The sequence below is a fragment of the Phyllostomus hastatus genome, unplaced genomic scaffold (assembly GCF_019186645.2).
Source record: "Phyllostomus hastatus isolate PE091 unplaced genomic scaffold, TTU_PhHast_1.1 phas_contig_41, whole genome shotgun sequence".
Lineage (NCBI taxonomy): Eukaryota > Metazoa > Chordata > Mammalia > Chiroptera > Phyllostomidae > Phyllostomus > Phyllostomus hastatus.
The window spans coordinates 5265846-5284229 of NW_025333876.1; the positions used below are offsets into that span (position 1 = coordinate 5265846).

An 18384-nucleotide genomic window follows, 5' to 3' on the forward strand; every position below is an offset into this window, starting at 1 on the left:
GTCCCTCTGAGATTCAGGATGAGGCAAGAATATTATTCTAGACCCTGGAGGCTAGTCTGTCATATTGGAAGGCTAGTAGTAGGCTCGACTATACCAGGGCGCCTCCCTAACGTCATCCACCAGCCATCCCTCATACCACCCCTGCCCTTTCTGAGCTCAGGTTAAATCTGGGCCTGCCCTCCCCTCTTCTCGGTCTCCAGACCCCAACTAGGACATTTGGTGGTTTAGATGCTTGTCTGAAATAATTAGGCTGCTTTGACTTAGGACATCTTCCCCATCCTGAAACGTGGCTCCCCTTTCACTTCTCCCTGTTGTCATGGAGACTCTCCAAAAGAAAGATGTCATTTGTGTGCATCTTTACTGTCATCAGAACAAAGGCTTAAATTTTTTTAATTACTGGTTTAGTTTTCCTAAACAACAGCAAAGCAACATTGCAAGGAAGATGTAGGCAGTATTTTTTCTTGCCCCCCCATAGAGTCTGATAGTGGGCTGGGAATGCCCTCAAAGAGACCAAGTTCTAATCCCTGGAACCTGTGAATGTGACCTGAGTAGGAAGTGCAGATGTGCTAAGTTCAGGACCATGAGGTAAGATCACCTGGATTCTCAGGTGGGCCCTAAATGCCATCCAGTGTCCTGGTAAGACAGAGACAGAAAGAGGTGTCAGGGCACATAGAAGTAAAGGGGTATGAAGAACAGGTAAGACGTGGCCACAAGCCACGGGGTACCTGGAGCCACCGGAAGCTGGGATGAGGCAGGAAGGATCCTGGAGGCCACAGAGAGAGAGTGACCCTGCCAACGCCTTAATTTCAGGCTTGTGGCCTCCAGGTCTGTGAGACAATGAATTTCTGTGTTAAGCCACCCAATGTGTTGTTATTCTTACAGCAGCCACAGCAGACAAATAGACACTAAGGTTTTCCTCTCAAGAAAATGGGATCTGGCCAGTGCCTATCCATTAATTACTTCACCTGTTCATTTAGTTAACATTTCCTTTATGTGTCAGGCTCTGTGCAAAGCCCTGGAAACACAAACAGGATTAAGAAAGCATTCCTGTCCTCAAGTAGCACACAGTCTAGTGCAGGGGTGTCAAACTCACTCTCACTGGGGGCCACATCAGCCTCTTGGTTTCCTTCAAAGGGCCAAATGTAGATCTCCTTGCCCTTAGTCAAGGAGTAGTTACATTTATACAGTCCTAAAATTACATTAGGCCCCTTGAAGGCAACTGTGAGGCTGACGTGGCCCCTGGTGAAAATGAATTTGACACCCCTGGTCTAGTGGGAGAGCAAACTACCAACAGGTCATGAGAAAGGTATGCTTTATTACAATGACATACAGGGAGTTCCCCTGGAAGCTAACAGGAAGCTTTCAGGAGGTTTGGCTGGGATTCCTGGGGAGAGGGAGGCCTGGGCAGGAGGAGGTGACCGATGAGGGGTGGGAGGTGAGACTGGGTGGTATGTGTGGGGAAGTGTGCATGTGTGTACATGTAGTACACATGGCATGAGATCAGCTGTGTGTTGTGTGTACACATTTGTACATTTGAGGGTAGAATGTTGGGGGGTGCTGCTATGGCCAGGGAAACAGGTTATGGGGTGCCCAGTGACTCCCTGAGGATCACTCCTTCCCCACCGGAAGTCACAGCCCTGCTCCTGAGGGCTGCACCTCTGTGCTTCTGAGAAGGGGCTCATTACCGTCAGCAGGGCCCCTCTCTCCCTAACAAGCCCAGAGCTCCCCAGGCAACAGCAGGAGAACTGCCTTAGCCTGAGTGACTGCTATGCTCAGTTGACAAAATTGCTATGCCATCCCATCCTCTCCTCTTGAAACAACGTGTTGTTATTAGCCTGTGTAGGAAACAAATCACTTATCAGGGACTCGATCTGTGTGCACCCCAGTCGAGGGCTGGTCCCACCCTCCTGTGAAGGCCCCCAGCCACTGTGAAGCAAACCGAAACCTGGAATGGCTGCCTGTGGACTTCTGTCTCCAACTCTGCTCTCCCAGAGGTCTTTGTGTCATGTAACTTTAGTTTCTGTGAGGAATGGGATTTGAAATTCACTGTGGGCTAACAAACTCTAGCTGACATATAGTTAGTTCTCGGTGGCAACTGAGATCTTCAGGAGGGTCGCAAGTAGGAAACAACAAGCACTTAGGCTATATAAACACCACAACACACTTGAGCCTTGTCCTCCCATGTGTGCAGGTGAGGCTGACACTAAGAAGAGGGTGCGCGTAATTCAGGGTGCCTTGGGGGGTCATGAGGGCAACCAGTCCTCCGTGGGGCTCTGCATGTGACTCATTTGTCCACACTCATCACCTGAGGGCTGAGTTTTATGAATAATTTCAGAGAATAGATTTTTTCAGAGAATAAATTCTGTGAGTCCTCTCACAGAATTTTCAGTGATGACAAGTTTTTTTTACACCTTAGTCAGTGCATGCCAACTTTTACCACTCTGCTAAAAGAGAGAGGAGAGGCTTTGGAGTCTGTCAGATTCATGCTCTGATTTGACCTTTGAACTTGGTCAGACTTTCACCCCATTTTTCCACTTGTAGAGCAGGGAGTAATATCCTAAGGATTACTATGAAACCTGAGTGAGAGCACTGAGCATGTGCAGGATCACTGAAAGGCATTAAAGCATTTACTTCTCTTCCTTCCTGTATACTTTTCAGGTTCAAAGTCACTTTCCCTAGAGCAAGGTTTTTCAAGGTGCAGGTATCATTTTTGGTCGTCACAATAAGGGCACCTAGGAAGTAGCAGCCAGACAGGCAGAGGCAGCACCCCCACCATCACCCCCACACAAAATGTCAATAGTGCTGAGGTCGAGAAACCTTGTCCCAGTGGGACCCACAGAAGTCAGCCAAGGTCATGTTATCTAGTCTTGGACAAGATGGAGGTTCAGACAAGTTGATCTGCCTGAAAACCATAGTGCTTGGGGTGGGGGTGGGGGCAGCACATTCTGGACCCTAAGATGTGAAACCAATCTTTTTCTCCCCCCCAAATCTGCCACCTGTCCTGAGGTAGAGTAAGAATAAGGGGACCACACTATACTATTTTACTTCTGAGAAAGTAAAACCATCAGTGGATGGAAAAGCTAATTAACCTAGACTAGAGCTTTCAAATTATGTCACACATGCTTATATTTACCAACCACAAGCAAACACAGCTTCCAGCTCATTTTAACTGGAGGTCCTTTAGGAAGCATCCAAGGCCAGCAAAGCTGTATCCCCAAGAGAGAACCGTGACACCTTTGCCACGGCAGCAGCACAGCTTTATGTCCCTGCCCACTAGGAGAGCTTAACCCACCAAACTGAACACTGAGAAATGGAAGTGCTCTCTAAATATGAAGATTCAATCTCCCCACAAAAGCATGATATTGTCTTGTGCTGATTATATCATGAGATATTCATCCACAACAAATTATCACAGGCGGGAGAGAAACCTGGATGGATATACACTGACAAGTAGAATGTTCAAAAATTATCTTGATGCTGCTGATAAAAATGGGTCACTGACAACAGCAGCTGAAGCTTATGCTTTGACCTTTCCGAAAGTAATGTTTGATAACATCAAAGACAAAAAAAAAATCAGGGAAGCAGTAGGGATTTTAACCCAAGAAAGTCATCAGATATAACTAATGATCATGAACTAGATTCAAGGTTTGATTCTGTTCATTGTTAACTAAAATGACTAGACATTTAGAAGTATTGTCATAAAGCAACAATTTTTAAATAGATTTTATTTACTTTTAGAGAGAGGGGAAGGGAGGAAGAGAAACATCAATGTGTGAGAGATATATTGATTGGTTGCCTCTCACACGCCCCCTACTGGGGACCTGGCCCACAACCCAGACATGTGCCCTGATTGGGAATCAAACTGGTGACCTTTTGGTTTGCAGGCTGGCACTCACTCAACCCACTGAGCCACACTAGCCAGGGCCATCAAGTGACAATTTATGTGAAAGTTAATATAAAATTCAATCCTTTGTCAGAACATTCATCCAAATTAGTCGATATAGCTCACAATTACGTAAACCAATATTATAAAATAGTCAATGTTTTTAGTCCTACATCCAAAAATGCAATTCTGAGGTCTGCAAACTATAGTCAGCTGAGCCACTTTTTGAAATACCATTTCATCTTTACAGGAAAGTAAGGCTATCAAATATTTCTAACCTTTAATAAAAATAAAGTGGTTTAGGCCAGATTGGTATTACCCCCACTATCATCAGGTACTATTTTGGCGTAGAAAAAATTACTTTCTCATTCATATTGAAAAAAAAATTTTGTGTGAGGTTCCCAACTGTACACAGAAACCTAACTTATCCTCACCTCTCAACAGGTACAGAACCATCCACTGAGTATGTATTAGTGCGCCATTAGAGAGCATAAGAAAAACTGTAAGAGACAAATTACGTAATTCAGGGTTTCTAAATGGTAAGTTAAATTACAAAGTGGGACAAATGTTTTTGAGTATTGACAAATGGTTAAGATCCTTAACATTTTATATAAAAATCAACAAATGAAAATAAAATATTCAGTTCATAAAAGACCAAGACATGAACAAACTGAAAACATCTGACACACAAATGAAGACATCACTGAGTGCTGAATGGCTGCTTGCTGTGGGCGTTAACATTTGAATGCTCTTTTGTTCAAGTGTATTTTACTGATTTATGCCATTACAGCTGTCCCACTTTTTTCTCCCCTTTATCCCCCTCCCAACAGTATCCCTCCCCCCTTAGTTCATGCCCATGGGTCATACACGTAAGTTCTTTGACTTCTCCATTTCCCATACTGTTCTTAACTTCCCCGTCTATTTTGTACCTACCATTTATGCTATTCTCTGTACCTTTTCCCCTAGTCTTCCTCCTACCCCCCACTGCTGAAAACCCTCCATGTGATCTCCATGTTTGTTCCCAATTGATACTTTCCGTGTACATGGGTTTTTCTAGGTATTAAATCATGTGAAATACCTGGTACATGGTAACTAAATAGGAGACAGTAATGTAAACTGGTAAGTTAAAAACATTAGCCACCCCTTGGTGAGGGAAAGTTGGCCTCCACTTGAGCCCAAACTATTTGCATCTTAGTGGGCAGTGTGGATACTTGTTATCCCCACTATTGTCTTTTCCTCAATTGAGCCCCAACACCACCTCAATTTCCTCCTTAGGAAACAACCAGATAAGGTTTATTGCAGTATGACTTAGAATAGCAAAAACTTGGTCAACACCTAAATCACTGGGATTGGTTAAAAATACTGTCCTTAATTTGATGTAACTCAGCACAGCTGTGAGGCTTGAACACCTGATTATACAGGGTGGGCAAAAATAGGTAGTCAATAAAGCTACTGTATTAATCATAATCTGGCTTTTTTCATACAAACTGTAAACCTACTTTGGCCATCCCTGTATTCTTTCACTTACTTGCCTGGAATACTGTTAAAAAAGTCTACACAACACTGTAATGTAATGCCCACACTGACACACACCCATCATTAGAAGGCTTGAAGGACTATGTATCAGGAGTCAATACTTTTTTCTGGGTGATGGATTATAAACTATATTCATTTGTATTCTTAAAACTTTAAATGTAATCCATATATGCTTCCTATCAGGAGAAAGTCATTTTAGTTTAGAAAATAACACACAAGGCGGTGACCCCCCTAAAATACAATTATCTCCGACAAGGTAGGCCCCTTGTAGTATAAGCATCCCCTGCTAGGTGAATGTTAGAAACACATCTGTCTCAGGGTACCAGCTGGCAATGTTATGAAAGGCTGTGTTTGGCTTTGGTGAATTTTTTTTTAAGACTCTTTGCAATGCCATTGTTTGTCCATTTCGTGATGGGTGGTTTATGAGCACACCTGCCCATTGAACGTTCAGTGTTCAGCAGTTTTGGACCAAAACAGCAGGATCTCCATGTTCCATCTTCCCTATTCACCTGGCACTGCCCAGAGCAACTTTCTTTTGTTTCCCTGGATGAAAAAAGTCCTCAAAGGGAAACATTTGCAGATGTGGAAGAGGTGAAATAAAAAATGGCAGCAGCACTAAAAAGGCATCAAAATTGAGTTCAAAAACTGTTTTGAGCAGTGGAAAAAAGTCTCAATAGGTGTATTGCATCAAATAGATAGTACTTTGAAAGTGACTGAAGTTTAGACAGGATAAGAATACATCATTTTTTATAGATTCCATTTTTGGGGGAAGTCCCCCCTCATATATAGGAGCAGAAAAAAAGTAACTGGTTTTCCAAAGTGACTTCATTTTTTCAGTAGGTTTACAGCACTCTCCCCATCCCATATTTAAGTCAGTGACAAAACCATTTAGAAATGACACCATAAGATGAACTTTATTTTAAAGCTCATAAAAGGCTTCACAACACCAGTAACACAAAGAACCCACATTTCTTCCGCTTGACATCTTCACGACAGTGCACTGTGTAATGAGAGATATCTGAAAGATTTGTTCTGCATGCTGCTAAACACATTTCACTAGCATTTGCATTACTCAATAAATTTTATTATCAAAGCAAAAAATCATCTTCTATTGGACAGAATTTTAGAAAGCCCTTGTGAAATCCGACTGTCTTGTTTATAAACATCCACACACACATGCCGAAATGGAGAGCAAGATGCAAGAAAACTACCTTGGCAGGAACAAATTTTACCCACAGCCCTCTTGAACAAGCAGTACAGTTTGTTTTAGCTTCTTCAAAAGACAAGCCAATTTCATCTTCACTGATGCAAATGGTTAATACTGCACAGAAGCTTAGTATGAATTCACAATTCCACAGGAATCTGAAAGTTACCAAGGCAATTTTCCCTTTTAGGATCATAAAGACTACAGACTTAAGCTTTTTCTTCTTCCACATACTACACAAAGTTCTAAACATCCTTAAAAAAGAAAATATAAATAGTCTCAGTATGTTACATAGAGTCACATACTATGGCAAAAAAATTATTAATTGAAGGACAAAGCCAATTTAACGTTATCTAGTCCAAGTCCATGTTAATGGAATTCTTCTCATTGGGGTAACATTCACCATTCTGATGTGAAGGTTCAGCACCGAAATTATTTTTGCCTTGATCTAAATCATCTTTTTTATCAGTATTTGGGCCATTTGTAGTTCTTTCCAGTTTTGGTGATTCAATTTTTGGTTTGGGCTGTGTTACAACAGGTTCACAGGTGTTATTCAACTCCTAGAAAGGAAAACAAATTCAGTCATCAGACCGACTCAGATCTACCCAGGTCATTTTCTATTATTTTCCTACATACTTGAACCAGTCCTTTTCTACAAGTTCAATTATACAAGTCTCAAAGAATCCCATTTATTCATTACACTTGCTCAATACTACTGTCTGAAGCCTGAGGGATAAGTGAATATTCACCTATGATATCTAGCCCAAAGATAAGAAAAGCCAAAGATCTGAACTTCATTGCAGCCCACCGATTTCAACGCCTCCCGTTTCCTTAACTTTCACTGTGTCTGAATATTCTTTCAGACAGAAAGCAGTTCCTCAGGTTTTCCCCAACTTCCTTCAAGCCTCACACACTGGGCAAGGTCTTTTCTCCACTGTCTAAATTCTCCTAAACCCTTCTGGCTCTATTTGTACCATCAGCACTTTATAAGCTGTCAGATTTACTGCTACACGTGTTTACTGTCAAGTCTTCCTCACTCTAGCAGGTGACTTCCACAGGGCAGGGACTTTCTTTGTACTGGAAGTTTAGCACCTGGTACAATGGCACATAGTAGGGGCTCAACGAATACATTTGCTGAGCTGAATGAATAAATAAAATGGAAATTTAACAGAAACCCATATACTTCTAAATTTTGTGTTATCAAAAATAAACCATGAAATCTAGTTTCAGTCAGGACGAGGTAAAAGATTTATAAGAAAAATGGCCATGTTCAGGGTTGAAGCGATTATAACTTGAGTCCCTAAGAAAACACAACAATGAACAGACAACACTCACCTTTATTTTTGCTTTAATTTCCTGAGAACGTACAACTGGATCCTGATCAAGACTCTTTGTAGCCTGGGCATTCATGATGTTATTCATCCACTCCATCACTTCATTCACAGACTTCTCGACCTTCTTCATTTCAGACTCATCAATATGGTTGTATTTCTCATCCTGAATGGAAAAAGTGTTGTCATTCTGTACATTAAGGTATTTAACAGTGACAACTAACTAGACAAAATTTTCTACGAAGCTCAAATCTACCTCTGGCCTCAAATACCAAAACCAAATTTCTCGTTTAAGAACATCTGTTCCCAACAAAGGTTCCTCAGCTTAAATATTAGCTGATCAAAACCTCCTGTAACCTCCTCTAGATGTACGAAGACTTACATTATTTCTGAAGTCAGCTGCTATCTTGGCATAGTGCTGTAGCCTCTGTCCTAGTTCTTCAAACATTTTTGGCCGTTCCTCAGCTTCTTGAAATCGAACTTTAATTGGAGTGCCAATTTTCTAAAACAAGTAAGTTAGTATTTGTCATAATCATATTTTTAAGTCTGTAGTCTAAAACACAGGCACTACTTTCAGAGGTGAAAGAAGGGCCTACCATTAATTCTTCCAATTTGTCCACATAGGCTTGTTTTGCTTGGTCCTCTCCTTCCTCATACAGCCAGTCCTCAGTCTCTGTGAGCAGTCTCAAAAAATTTTGATGGTCCTATATATGAAACATGACAACCAACACGATGGAAAGTGAGTCAGAAGAAATGTTAAGCACTGCCCTGGTCCATTGGTTAGAGCATCATCTGGATACAGCAAGGCTGCAGGACCTGGTCAAGGCACATATAAGCAGCAACCAATATGAACGCATAAATAAGTTAAATCGGTATTTCTTTCTCTTCCTCTCTTGCCCCACCCCCACCTTTCCTCTCTAGAATCTCATAAAATAAATTTTTTAATGTTAAATACCAAGTTATTTGCTCTTATTTCTAGGAAAGCACTCAGATCAACTGGATTGTCTTCACTAAAAAGAACCAAGGAGCAATGAATGCACTCCACGATCAGCCCCTCTAGTATTTCACATAGGGATGCTCAGCTTTTCTTTGGCTTCTCTATGCTTCATACTGGGACATTTGGGAATTTTGGTAGATCACTCTTACTTACAATTATTGTATCTTGTAAGTCCAATTATGGACAATTTCCACATTGAAATGTGGGCATGGAAGAGGAATTACCTTTGTACTCTTCAAAACAATTAGGTTCTATTCACTTCCACAACTACTAGGTACTCACTCAAAGGGAAATGATTCAGGCACTGAACACATGAAAAACTCATTCCTACCCAATTCACATAAACTATATACTGCTACTCTAGCCTTAGGAGGTCTAGCCCGGTTGGGGTTATCACTACTTCAAGAATCGCCATAATAACCCATCTAAGAAATTTCAAGGCAGAGCCGAGAATTGAAATGTATCACAAGGATCTCAGGACTAAAACAGACCAAGTTTAAATTCCTTTAACTTCAGAATTAATTCTTCAACTATCCTAGATCTCTCTCTAGCCAATTTTGCCCTAAGTCCCATCTTTCACAGTTGTGCTTCTGGGATTTACTCAGAAGTCTACTGACTTTGGGAACTTAGACAAGGGCTAAAGAGAACAGGGGCTGATAAATTTTAGAATGACTAGATGAACTAGTTTTGGGGAATACATAATAAGAGCAACCAAGTCATAAAAAAAAGTTTTTGAGGTCTCTGAAAGCAAAGATTTTCTTTTATTTATCTTTTTAGCCCCTATAACTGTGACTGTCATAGACTTGAGATTTCTTTCCTCTGGATGGTAAAAACTGAGGAGTCACTGGTATAAACTAGAACAGAACACATCTGCACATCACTGTGAGCCTCTCCCTATGACATTGTTTATACAATTTCTATTTCAAGTTGTTTTGCTTTGGAAAAGCTCATTACGTAATCTAGTTAGAGGTTCAAATGTTGAATTTGATATTAAACTCTTTTTATCTGAATAGAAACCAGGCTCTAAACACACCTGCTCACAGATGAATTTTTCATATGGTCCACACAGCTTGTCCCGGAACTCATACACATACTCCTCCACTGCATTTTTAGCATCATTTCTTTCCTTCTCCAACTTATCCTGCATTATCATCTTACCCTGTGAGGGAACAGAAAAGATTAATTCCAAACTTTTGTTTTCTGTAATAAATTGTACCAAAAAATTAGTGTTAATAGTACTTATTTATACTCATACAACTTTTACAACAAACCCTATAAAGTTCTTCCTTTTCTAACATTATATAAAAAATTATATAACTTTCTCATTTGAAAATTAATGCTAAGGAAAAAAGTCCACGTGTTTATATTGTTTTCCTTTATATAGTGATATGTTTGTCTCATACTGAGATTTGATATTGGTAAATGGACAGTGGTCGGCCACTCTGCCAAATCTGAAAATCAAGGATAAATTACTTATATCCACTTATATATTTAATGTTGAATTTATAAACACAGTGTTCCCATCTGAGTACAGAAAAACTGAATCTTAGTTATTTCACATACTCTAGACTACGGAAAAGCACAATGTTTTAACAGAAAAATATTCAGGGTAGCCTGAAATATCGATTGTGCCGTGTTCTGTGCTAGAAAACATGGGCATCCAATTTCTTCACAAGGTCTTGAACAATCACGTTTATACCAATCAGAGCAGTACCCATCTCGTTTTTCACAAGGATGAAAAAATATAAACAAAACTGGTTAAAAAATTAAACTGAGAAGCCACTGATTTTGGCTTCATCCTATCTGTAAAACTATATAAAACTTGGGATATTGAAAAGGATCACAGCCATTTATCTATTAGAAATATGGGTAACAGGGCCAAACAACTACACACATTCCAAAATGTGTATTGGAAGTACCTACCTCTGTTTCGATGTACATGTTAAGCAGGTCTCTCCCCAGTTGCCACACCAAGTTAGCCTCCACAGGCAGCTCCACATTCACCACCTTGATTTTGGGTTTTTTAGCTTCTGGAGGCTGGTCAACTTTCTTTTCATTTGCCTTAGGAAAACGGTAAAAATAAATAAAATAAAAATTCTTAAATAATCCTTGAAAAACAAAACTCTTCTATCATACTTGCTGATGACACAGGCAAATATAAAATCCCCACAACTATGACGGTGGAAGACGGTATAAGGTCATCTGATTCCCACCCACCCATTTTAAACCAGGGCTATAATGACATGTAAGCATGCCACTCTCCCATTTGAGAATTCACTAGGACATTTCTGTTTTCACAATGAACTTAAATTTAATCTCTCCTGCTAAAGCTTTTCTCCATTGGTCTTTACGTTCTCATCCCTATGAACAATGATTGTGACTCTGAAGAGTCAAAAATATTAAATTGCTGCATCTTTATATCTTTATAGTATAGTCTAGAAATTGACAATAACTGCAGACAGACCAACCTGTAACACTAGACATGTCAGGGTCAACCTATCTCTGTAATATATGCCTAAGCCCTTCTGTACTGGCATTAAACTTGCTTTAATTACAATTAGCACTGTATTGACAAGTGCCTCTCAACATGTCTTACTGAATTTGGAGGTCACACATGTGTGTATGTCTTTATTTCTACTATCCGCCTGACTCTTTTCACTTCTCATAAAAGTCTTAAAATAGCAAATATAACGATGCAGTGAATGATGACAATTTATAGTGGGTTTTTCAAAGTATGTAAATATAGGATTAAAGAAGCAAGCATCTCCCACAGCCTTTAATTTTCCAAGCCTTTTCTATTTATTTCCATTTCTGCAGGTTCCCACTCATACAGGCAATGAAGAACACAATGTGGGAAACAGAGAAGAAGATAACCAGGGGGTGTATCACATGCACCCTGGCTAGCTGGTTTGGTAAAGTAGGAAGAGATCAGCCCACAGGTCACAGCAAGCACTACCAATGATTCATTTTGGGGCAGCTATAAAGAATGTTAACATCCTGGACACTTCAGAGAAAAAAACCTGGGACTTAAAAAGGTTCAGTGATTTGCCTAAAATTACAAAGACAGAGGTGGGACGAGAACTCTTGTTTCCCAGACTTCTAGTTCAGTGCTCCTCAGAAATCCCATGTCTCTCAACAGCTATAAGCTGCGTCACTAGCAATGACCCAGTCCACATGCCTGCACTCCCTGTGTCTTCCTCCCTCTGGTGCACAGGAGAACACTCCAATACATTGTCCACGCTCCAGAGGCATGAACCACAAGAAAGACAAATGGATCTGATCACATCTACACTTAGCAAAAACACCAGAGAGCAACAGATATTTGGGAAACAAATGGATGACAGTCTGTGTGTGGTAGTTAAGTCGGGATAAAACTATCTGTACAACATTATACCAACTCCTGACAAAACCAATGTGTCACCACAAGGCATCTGATGTGGTGTGGACAAGGAGCCCTCTGTGGGGGTGTATGAGAACGTTCTAAAAAACCTGATGCTGGTGCTTCCCCTACAGCTAAGAGCGTGAGGTGCTACCAATGGCACGTTCCAGACAGATACTGACGTTATAGGCACCGTCAGTTAATGCTCAGTTAAGTGTAAGTGAGGGGAGTGATGCTGAAATCAAGGAGCTGTTACTATGAAGGAAGCAGTGCTGCTCCACTGGCACCACTAACTCTAGCAGGAAGGCTTTTAGAGACCAGAACCAGGACCCCCACAGAAGGAACCAGGACACGGGGGCATTAGAAACTGGAAACGTCCACCAACTGTAAAACATCTAGAGTAAAGAATTCTACCCTCACAATGAGAAAACCAAACTACTAATGGAAGGTTATTAATTTATATGCAACTTGCCAAAGGAATGAACTTTTGCAAAGCACAGAATGATCTGGAGAGACAAGAGAAACTTCCTAACATTCATCCAACTATAAATTTTAAAGGTTTAATTAGAAACCAACATTTTTAAAGGGACATAACACAACGATTTAATTTAGCTTCCAACATATACTATGGAAGCAGGGCAAAAGAACAATTACTTTGAAATGCAGTCTGGTGATTTCCAGATCATCCTAATTAATTTATTCAAATTTGACAGGTGATGTGAGAGGAGAAGAAAGTTCCAGACTCCTGTAGCCCGTGTATTTATCATTAGACTAGTTCAAGTGGCAACTAATCACACAGCCCTGGGCTGTATCTATTTCTGCTCCTCACATCAGCAGGCACCTCTGGCACTAGAGAAGGCAACCAAGTCTATGTGCCTCCTGCTGCCTGCAGTGACAGTTAACCAAGAGAAGCCTTCAGGTCTAACGCAGGATACTCAGTTCCTTTAGTTGGGCTTGAGTACCTTCAACTGGTATTAGTTGAAAAGCACAGAAAAATCAAGAGGAAAATAAAAAACCCTACATAAACTGAGTAAGACAACTTGGTGCTTGCTCTTGAAACTGCAGATTTAATGATATCATTAATGATCACATGTTGCAACATTGTCCATGGAATGAACTAGAAGCATCACTCACTTTGTCAGCATCTGGGGTTTTGTTCTCTTCTGAGGTAAGTTCAGGTGAAGGGGCAGACTGTGAGGTCTGTTGACCATCAGTTTGTACCTGGGGCTGTGTTCCAGCTTCACTGCTGTCTTGCTGGACATTTTTCTGAAATGAAAGCCCAGGCACAAAGGATGTAGAAAGCAGGTGTACTTGGATAAATGTAAAGGTTACAGGACACCAGAGATAGTACGCTCAATTACTGAAATCTTAACAGGTGAGGGTAAAACACTAGATAATAGCAAAATGAACACAATCTAAAAACCTGTTAGAAATCTAAATCTATAAAAAATTATTTGAGTGACAGCAGTTAATATAGTTAAATAACACAAATAGTAGGTGCTTTGACTGATGTGAACGACAATAACTTTCCTTTAAAAAACTTCCACCTCGCCTTGCATAGATAGTGACTCCTGAAAGCAAAGGAAACAGGTTTGCTCCAGGCCTACCCCAGAAACGAGCTTCTGAAACCTAATGTCACCAAGAGTCACCATGAATGTGGATGCATCTCCATTTCAGTGAGCTGAATGGTTCCATAAAGAGCCAACCACCGGTTGTTCAGGGCTCATCATAACAGCTGACACACAGACCCCTCTCCCCACTGCTTGTGGTCCAAGTAGTTATACCCAAAAGACCTCAGCATGAAGATTATATGCTACTTGACAGTGACCGCGATCCTTCCTGCCCATCCTGAAGCCTCTCATCGTTTTCTGTCAGAGCTTCAGACTCTAAAGTAGACACTGAAGTGTTCAGAAGCCAGGCACTCCTGATATGTCCAGAAGGTCCTAACAGACTGACACAACAGGCATTAGAACAATGGTGTCTGCAGCCAAATGAGAAAGCCCATGGCCCTGGTCATTTTGCTCATTATACTGAAGTCTGTCTAGATGAGAACACTAAGGCTCAGATATTAATGTTCCTTACAGTTCTAGAAACAGAGGTCTCTGATTACTATTCTCACATCTTAAACACTATACTGACTGCCTCTTTATTTAAGCTATTCCTTATTGTTACCCAGAAGTAAGGCTTCTTAAAGTTTCCTCTGTTGACCACATAATACTAGCACTCATGCTAAAGGTGGTCTAAATTAAGAACATGAGCAGTAACAACCTTTTCTGCTCTAGAAAGTCACTTTTCTTCTTTCCTCATACAACAAACCATAAAAATAAAAGCAAATACCAAAGCCAGTTTTGACATTCAAAAAAACAAAAACAAAAACAAAAAAAAACAAAAACAAAAAACCAGATTAGCTTTGATATCTGTTATATATTCCACCAAACATTTTTTATAGTAGTCTTTTTTTTCTTAACTATCAGTCAACATTTTACTTCTCAATATGTGGTCTGTCTTTAAGAAAAATAATTCAAAGAAACTTTACCTATTCCAATGAAATTGTCAAATGCCAGTTCAAATGAAGCTCCACAGATTAATCACAATTTATCAAACCATACGCTGTCTATTAACATTATAGAGCAACTGTTAATTATCATCATTACCTAAAATTCTAATCAAAATTAAGCAAAACCTATTTTATCTCTTCCCTACCCTTCTCTTACAGTTTAGGATTAAGTCAACTATGTATTCAAACGTAAAAGGCTCATCCTCAGACCTACCTCAGTGTCTGGGTTTTCTGGTGGCCTCTGGCTCTGACACTCCATGTCTGCTTCGACAGAAGGCAGCTCTCTGTCCTCAGCAGGCACTTTCTCCACCATAGACGCCGTGGAAATGGTGAAAATGCCATGGGTGTTGACTCGTACTTTCACTTTCACTCTCGATTTTTCTCCATCTTTCTGCGCAGAAACATTCTGAACTATGAAGCGGCCTGAACAAAAATAAATCGACAATTTTAGAACTGAATCTACATCTCTGTAAAGATGACAAAGGCTAAGAACTAAGTTTGAAAGTACTGTTATTCCTAAATCTCCTTTTCTCTACCAACTGAATTAGACTTACCATACTGTGCCATGTATAACGTGCACCCACGTTTTGGCCCAAACTTTCAGGAAAAAAATCTTTTGTTCTAAATTTTTAGTTCAACTTTTTATTTGTTTATACTTAGAAACAAAACCAATTATTGTATTCCAGGGTATTTTGCATATGGGTACCATTATTACTTTCTAGAGTTACACTTTTAATGCATAAGCATAAATAAAAGAATTAAAAACATTTATATAAATACAAATTAGTACTCATGTATAATGCACATCCTCCTTTTCCCTCAGAAATTTGGGCAAAATAGTGCACGTTATACACAGCAAGATATGGTAAGTCTTTTAATGTATATTATAAGCACAATCTCTGAACATAGGCAAGTCTCCACTATAATTTTAATATTTGTGATTAACCTTAATATGCCATGAAGTGTCCAAAGGCCAAGGATACACTTGTGACCATTTTTATTTAACACTTTTATTTAAAACCACCACCACCATGTGTAAGACACCGATGACCGCTCACCCTACTTCTCTAGGTGGGTGAGCACAATCTAGACTAGGGTGAAAAACCATTAGCAAGTGAAGGGCTGATGGTTATCAGGCTGTGCTGCATTTTAATCCTACACGGTCTTTCAGGTAATATCATTTTTTCTGACTGAATAACCAAAATAGTTTCCTAGGTTTTAAATAGGTGAGGTGAGCTAAAACCTTCATCAAAGCTGGACATTGTTATGTACAACAGAGTAGTCCCAGAGCATGACTAAGGAAGAGATGGATGCTGACTCTGACCCAGTCTGTGACCAGGTGCAAGCTACTTAACCTTCCATGCTTCTGTGGATTGGGCTGGTGTTTACAGTGAGCATGAAGAACTATGGAACCAGACACTAAGTGTCAGTGACCATCTCCACCAAGAATGTAATTCCCAGGACAGTGAGAGATGTTGGAATATACCTTCAGTAACCATCATTTCACTAGTTTGGGAAGTAACTGCCATTAAGACCCATTTAAAGAACAGCATTTACTATGTGGTGGAGAGACAGACAGAGAGAGTGGGGTGGAGGGATTTCTTTAAGTATGTGCAAGCTTTTTCAGTTTGGGTGATAATATGAAAAATTTGGTACCATGCTAAAAAGCTTGATTTTATACTCTGCACAATGGGAAGTTATGCATAGAATCTTAAGTCACAATTTCAGTCTATCTTCAACAATTTCTCCCCAACAGGTTCATAAAAACAAAAAACAAAAGCAAAAAAAAAAAGAAAGAAAAAAAACTGTCAGGACTTTTACAACGTAAAGTAGTAAGAAAAACATACAATTGGCCAGGGCCAGGTTAGACTGCTTCCACAATTTCATTATGAAAGGCTACAGGCAAGGGTGAGTCCTGAAGAGACCTGGCAATATTGGCAAGTTCTACTCACAGCCCGGGAAAGAACACGGCTGCTGAGAGAGATGCCTGAGGCTGTACCACAGATTTCTAGAGTTACTGTGTCAAACTAGATGGACAGTGTCAAGCTTCTCAAAGAAGAATGTACCAAAATTGATGTAATGTTTTTTAAAATACAAAGGTGCATTTGAGAAGTAGCTCAATGGTTTCTAAGTCAGGTTTTAAAAGCTGAAAGTAACACTCTGTAAAGTAGTTTCACCTAGAGGAATGGTTAATGTTAAAAGTAAATGGTAATTCCTTAAATATACATATAATATCAGAATATGAATTATATCAAAATGTTCCTAAATATAGATCCTTAGAAGTAACAGCAGAACTAGCAATTCCATTTCATCACTGTAGGCCAGTTGATTGATCAATAAAGATTTCTCCATCACCATTATCCTAAATTGAAAATGCCTTCACTCAGAATTATGTTCCCCTCAACACTGCCAAAAGTCAGTTTCAAGTTTGTACACTAAGTCTTTAAGAATAAACATACTTAATTGCTTTTACCTATTTTTGCTTCTGGATATGGAACTCCTTGAGGATCAGAATAGAAAGCTTCCAGCTCAAAAGGTCCGCTTCTCAAGAAGGTGAGAACTTTGGAGAAGGGGGCAGCGTGGTTCCGACTGAACACCTCGTGAACACTAAGAAAGGAAGGGTGGTCAGTATATCAAGTACTGAAGCTTATTGTGCTACATGAACAGAACAGGCACATTACAAAACCTTTATCAAGTCTATCACACCATTTATAACACCAAAATGAGATAAATACTTTTAAAGGTTTGGTTTTTGAAAAGTCCCAGCTAGATTAATCAGACACACTACCATTCAAGTCATCTGTGACTTTCTTCCTTATAGAAAAACACATTATCTGGAAGTTCTTTTCTGATACATACCCTTCAGTGTCTTCTGAATCGTGGCTCCACACAAGAGATATTGGAAAAGAAACTGCATCCGTGACAGAAAACTCTCTAACTTTAAATGCTGGAGACAGGATTGCACACTTCAAAAAAGAAAGACAGGAGAAATTATCATGAGCACATAAATAATTCACTCACCTTTTAACATAAAACTCAATTCAAATGGAATGGGTAGGTTTAAATTCAAATTCAAAATTGCTTATAGGACACATCAACTATAAAAACTTCCCAGGTTTCTGGGAATTAGAGAGAAGGAGGCATACTCTGTTGTCAAAGAAAATAAAAAACAAAAACTGCATGATGGGACAGGATGAAACAACAGATAATCAGGAATAAGAAGTATCTGTATGTTCTTCCATTTTCATCTTTTAAAGGGTAGTCCTTCTAAATACCTTTATCCACAGAATCTCTTGCTTTGTACTAACCAGATCAAAACTCAAGCATGTTAACCTGAAATTTTAGTTAAAACTACTTAATTTATTTGACATTGTCCTAAATATAAACTGAAACTAATTCTCCTTTTTATCAGTAACATCTAGATTTGGTGTTTTTCCTTTGTGGAACATCAGGCCTGAGCTGCCTTCTTACTTGATAAAAACAGATTAAAATCAATT

General features: G+C 39.6%; 1 protein-coding gene across 2 annotated transcripts in view; it reads right to left on the reverse strand.

The window, feature by feature from the left end:
• Nucleotides 1–6306: 6306 nt before the first annotated feature.
• Nucleotides 6307–18384, reverse strand: part of HSPH1 (heat shock protein family H (Hsp110) member 1) — a 46316-nt gene continuing 34238 nt past the window's right edge. The window contains exons 10-19 of one of the 2 annotated variants that reach the window (XM_045844726.1): nucleotides 17747–17853; nucleotides 17361–17494; nucleotides 15102–15310; nucleotides 13465–13596; nucleotides 10875–11012; nucleotides 9985–10110; nucleotides 8551–8658; nucleotides 8337–8456; nucleotides 7959–8120; nucleotides 6307–7183 (exon numbers count right to left, since the gene is read on the reverse strand). In XM_045844726.1, coding sequence (XP_045700682.1) covers nucleotides 6977–7183; nucleotides 7959–8120; nucleotides 8337–8456; nucleotides 8551–8658; nucleotides 9985–10110; nucleotides 10875–11012; nucleotides 13465–13596; nucleotides 15102–15310; nucleotides 17361–17494; nucleotides 17747–17853 — 1443 coding nt within the window. In that variant the 3' untranslated portion in view covers nucleotides 6307–6976. The remainder of the gene's footprint in view (nucleotides 7184–7958; nucleotides 8121–8336; nucleotides 8457–8550; nucleotides 8659–9984; nucleotides 10111–10874; nucleotides 11013–13464; nucleotides 13597–15101; nucleotides 15311–17360; nucleotides 17495–17746; nucleotides 17854–18384) is intronic. The other variant, XM_045844727.1, reaches the window with a different exon arrangement.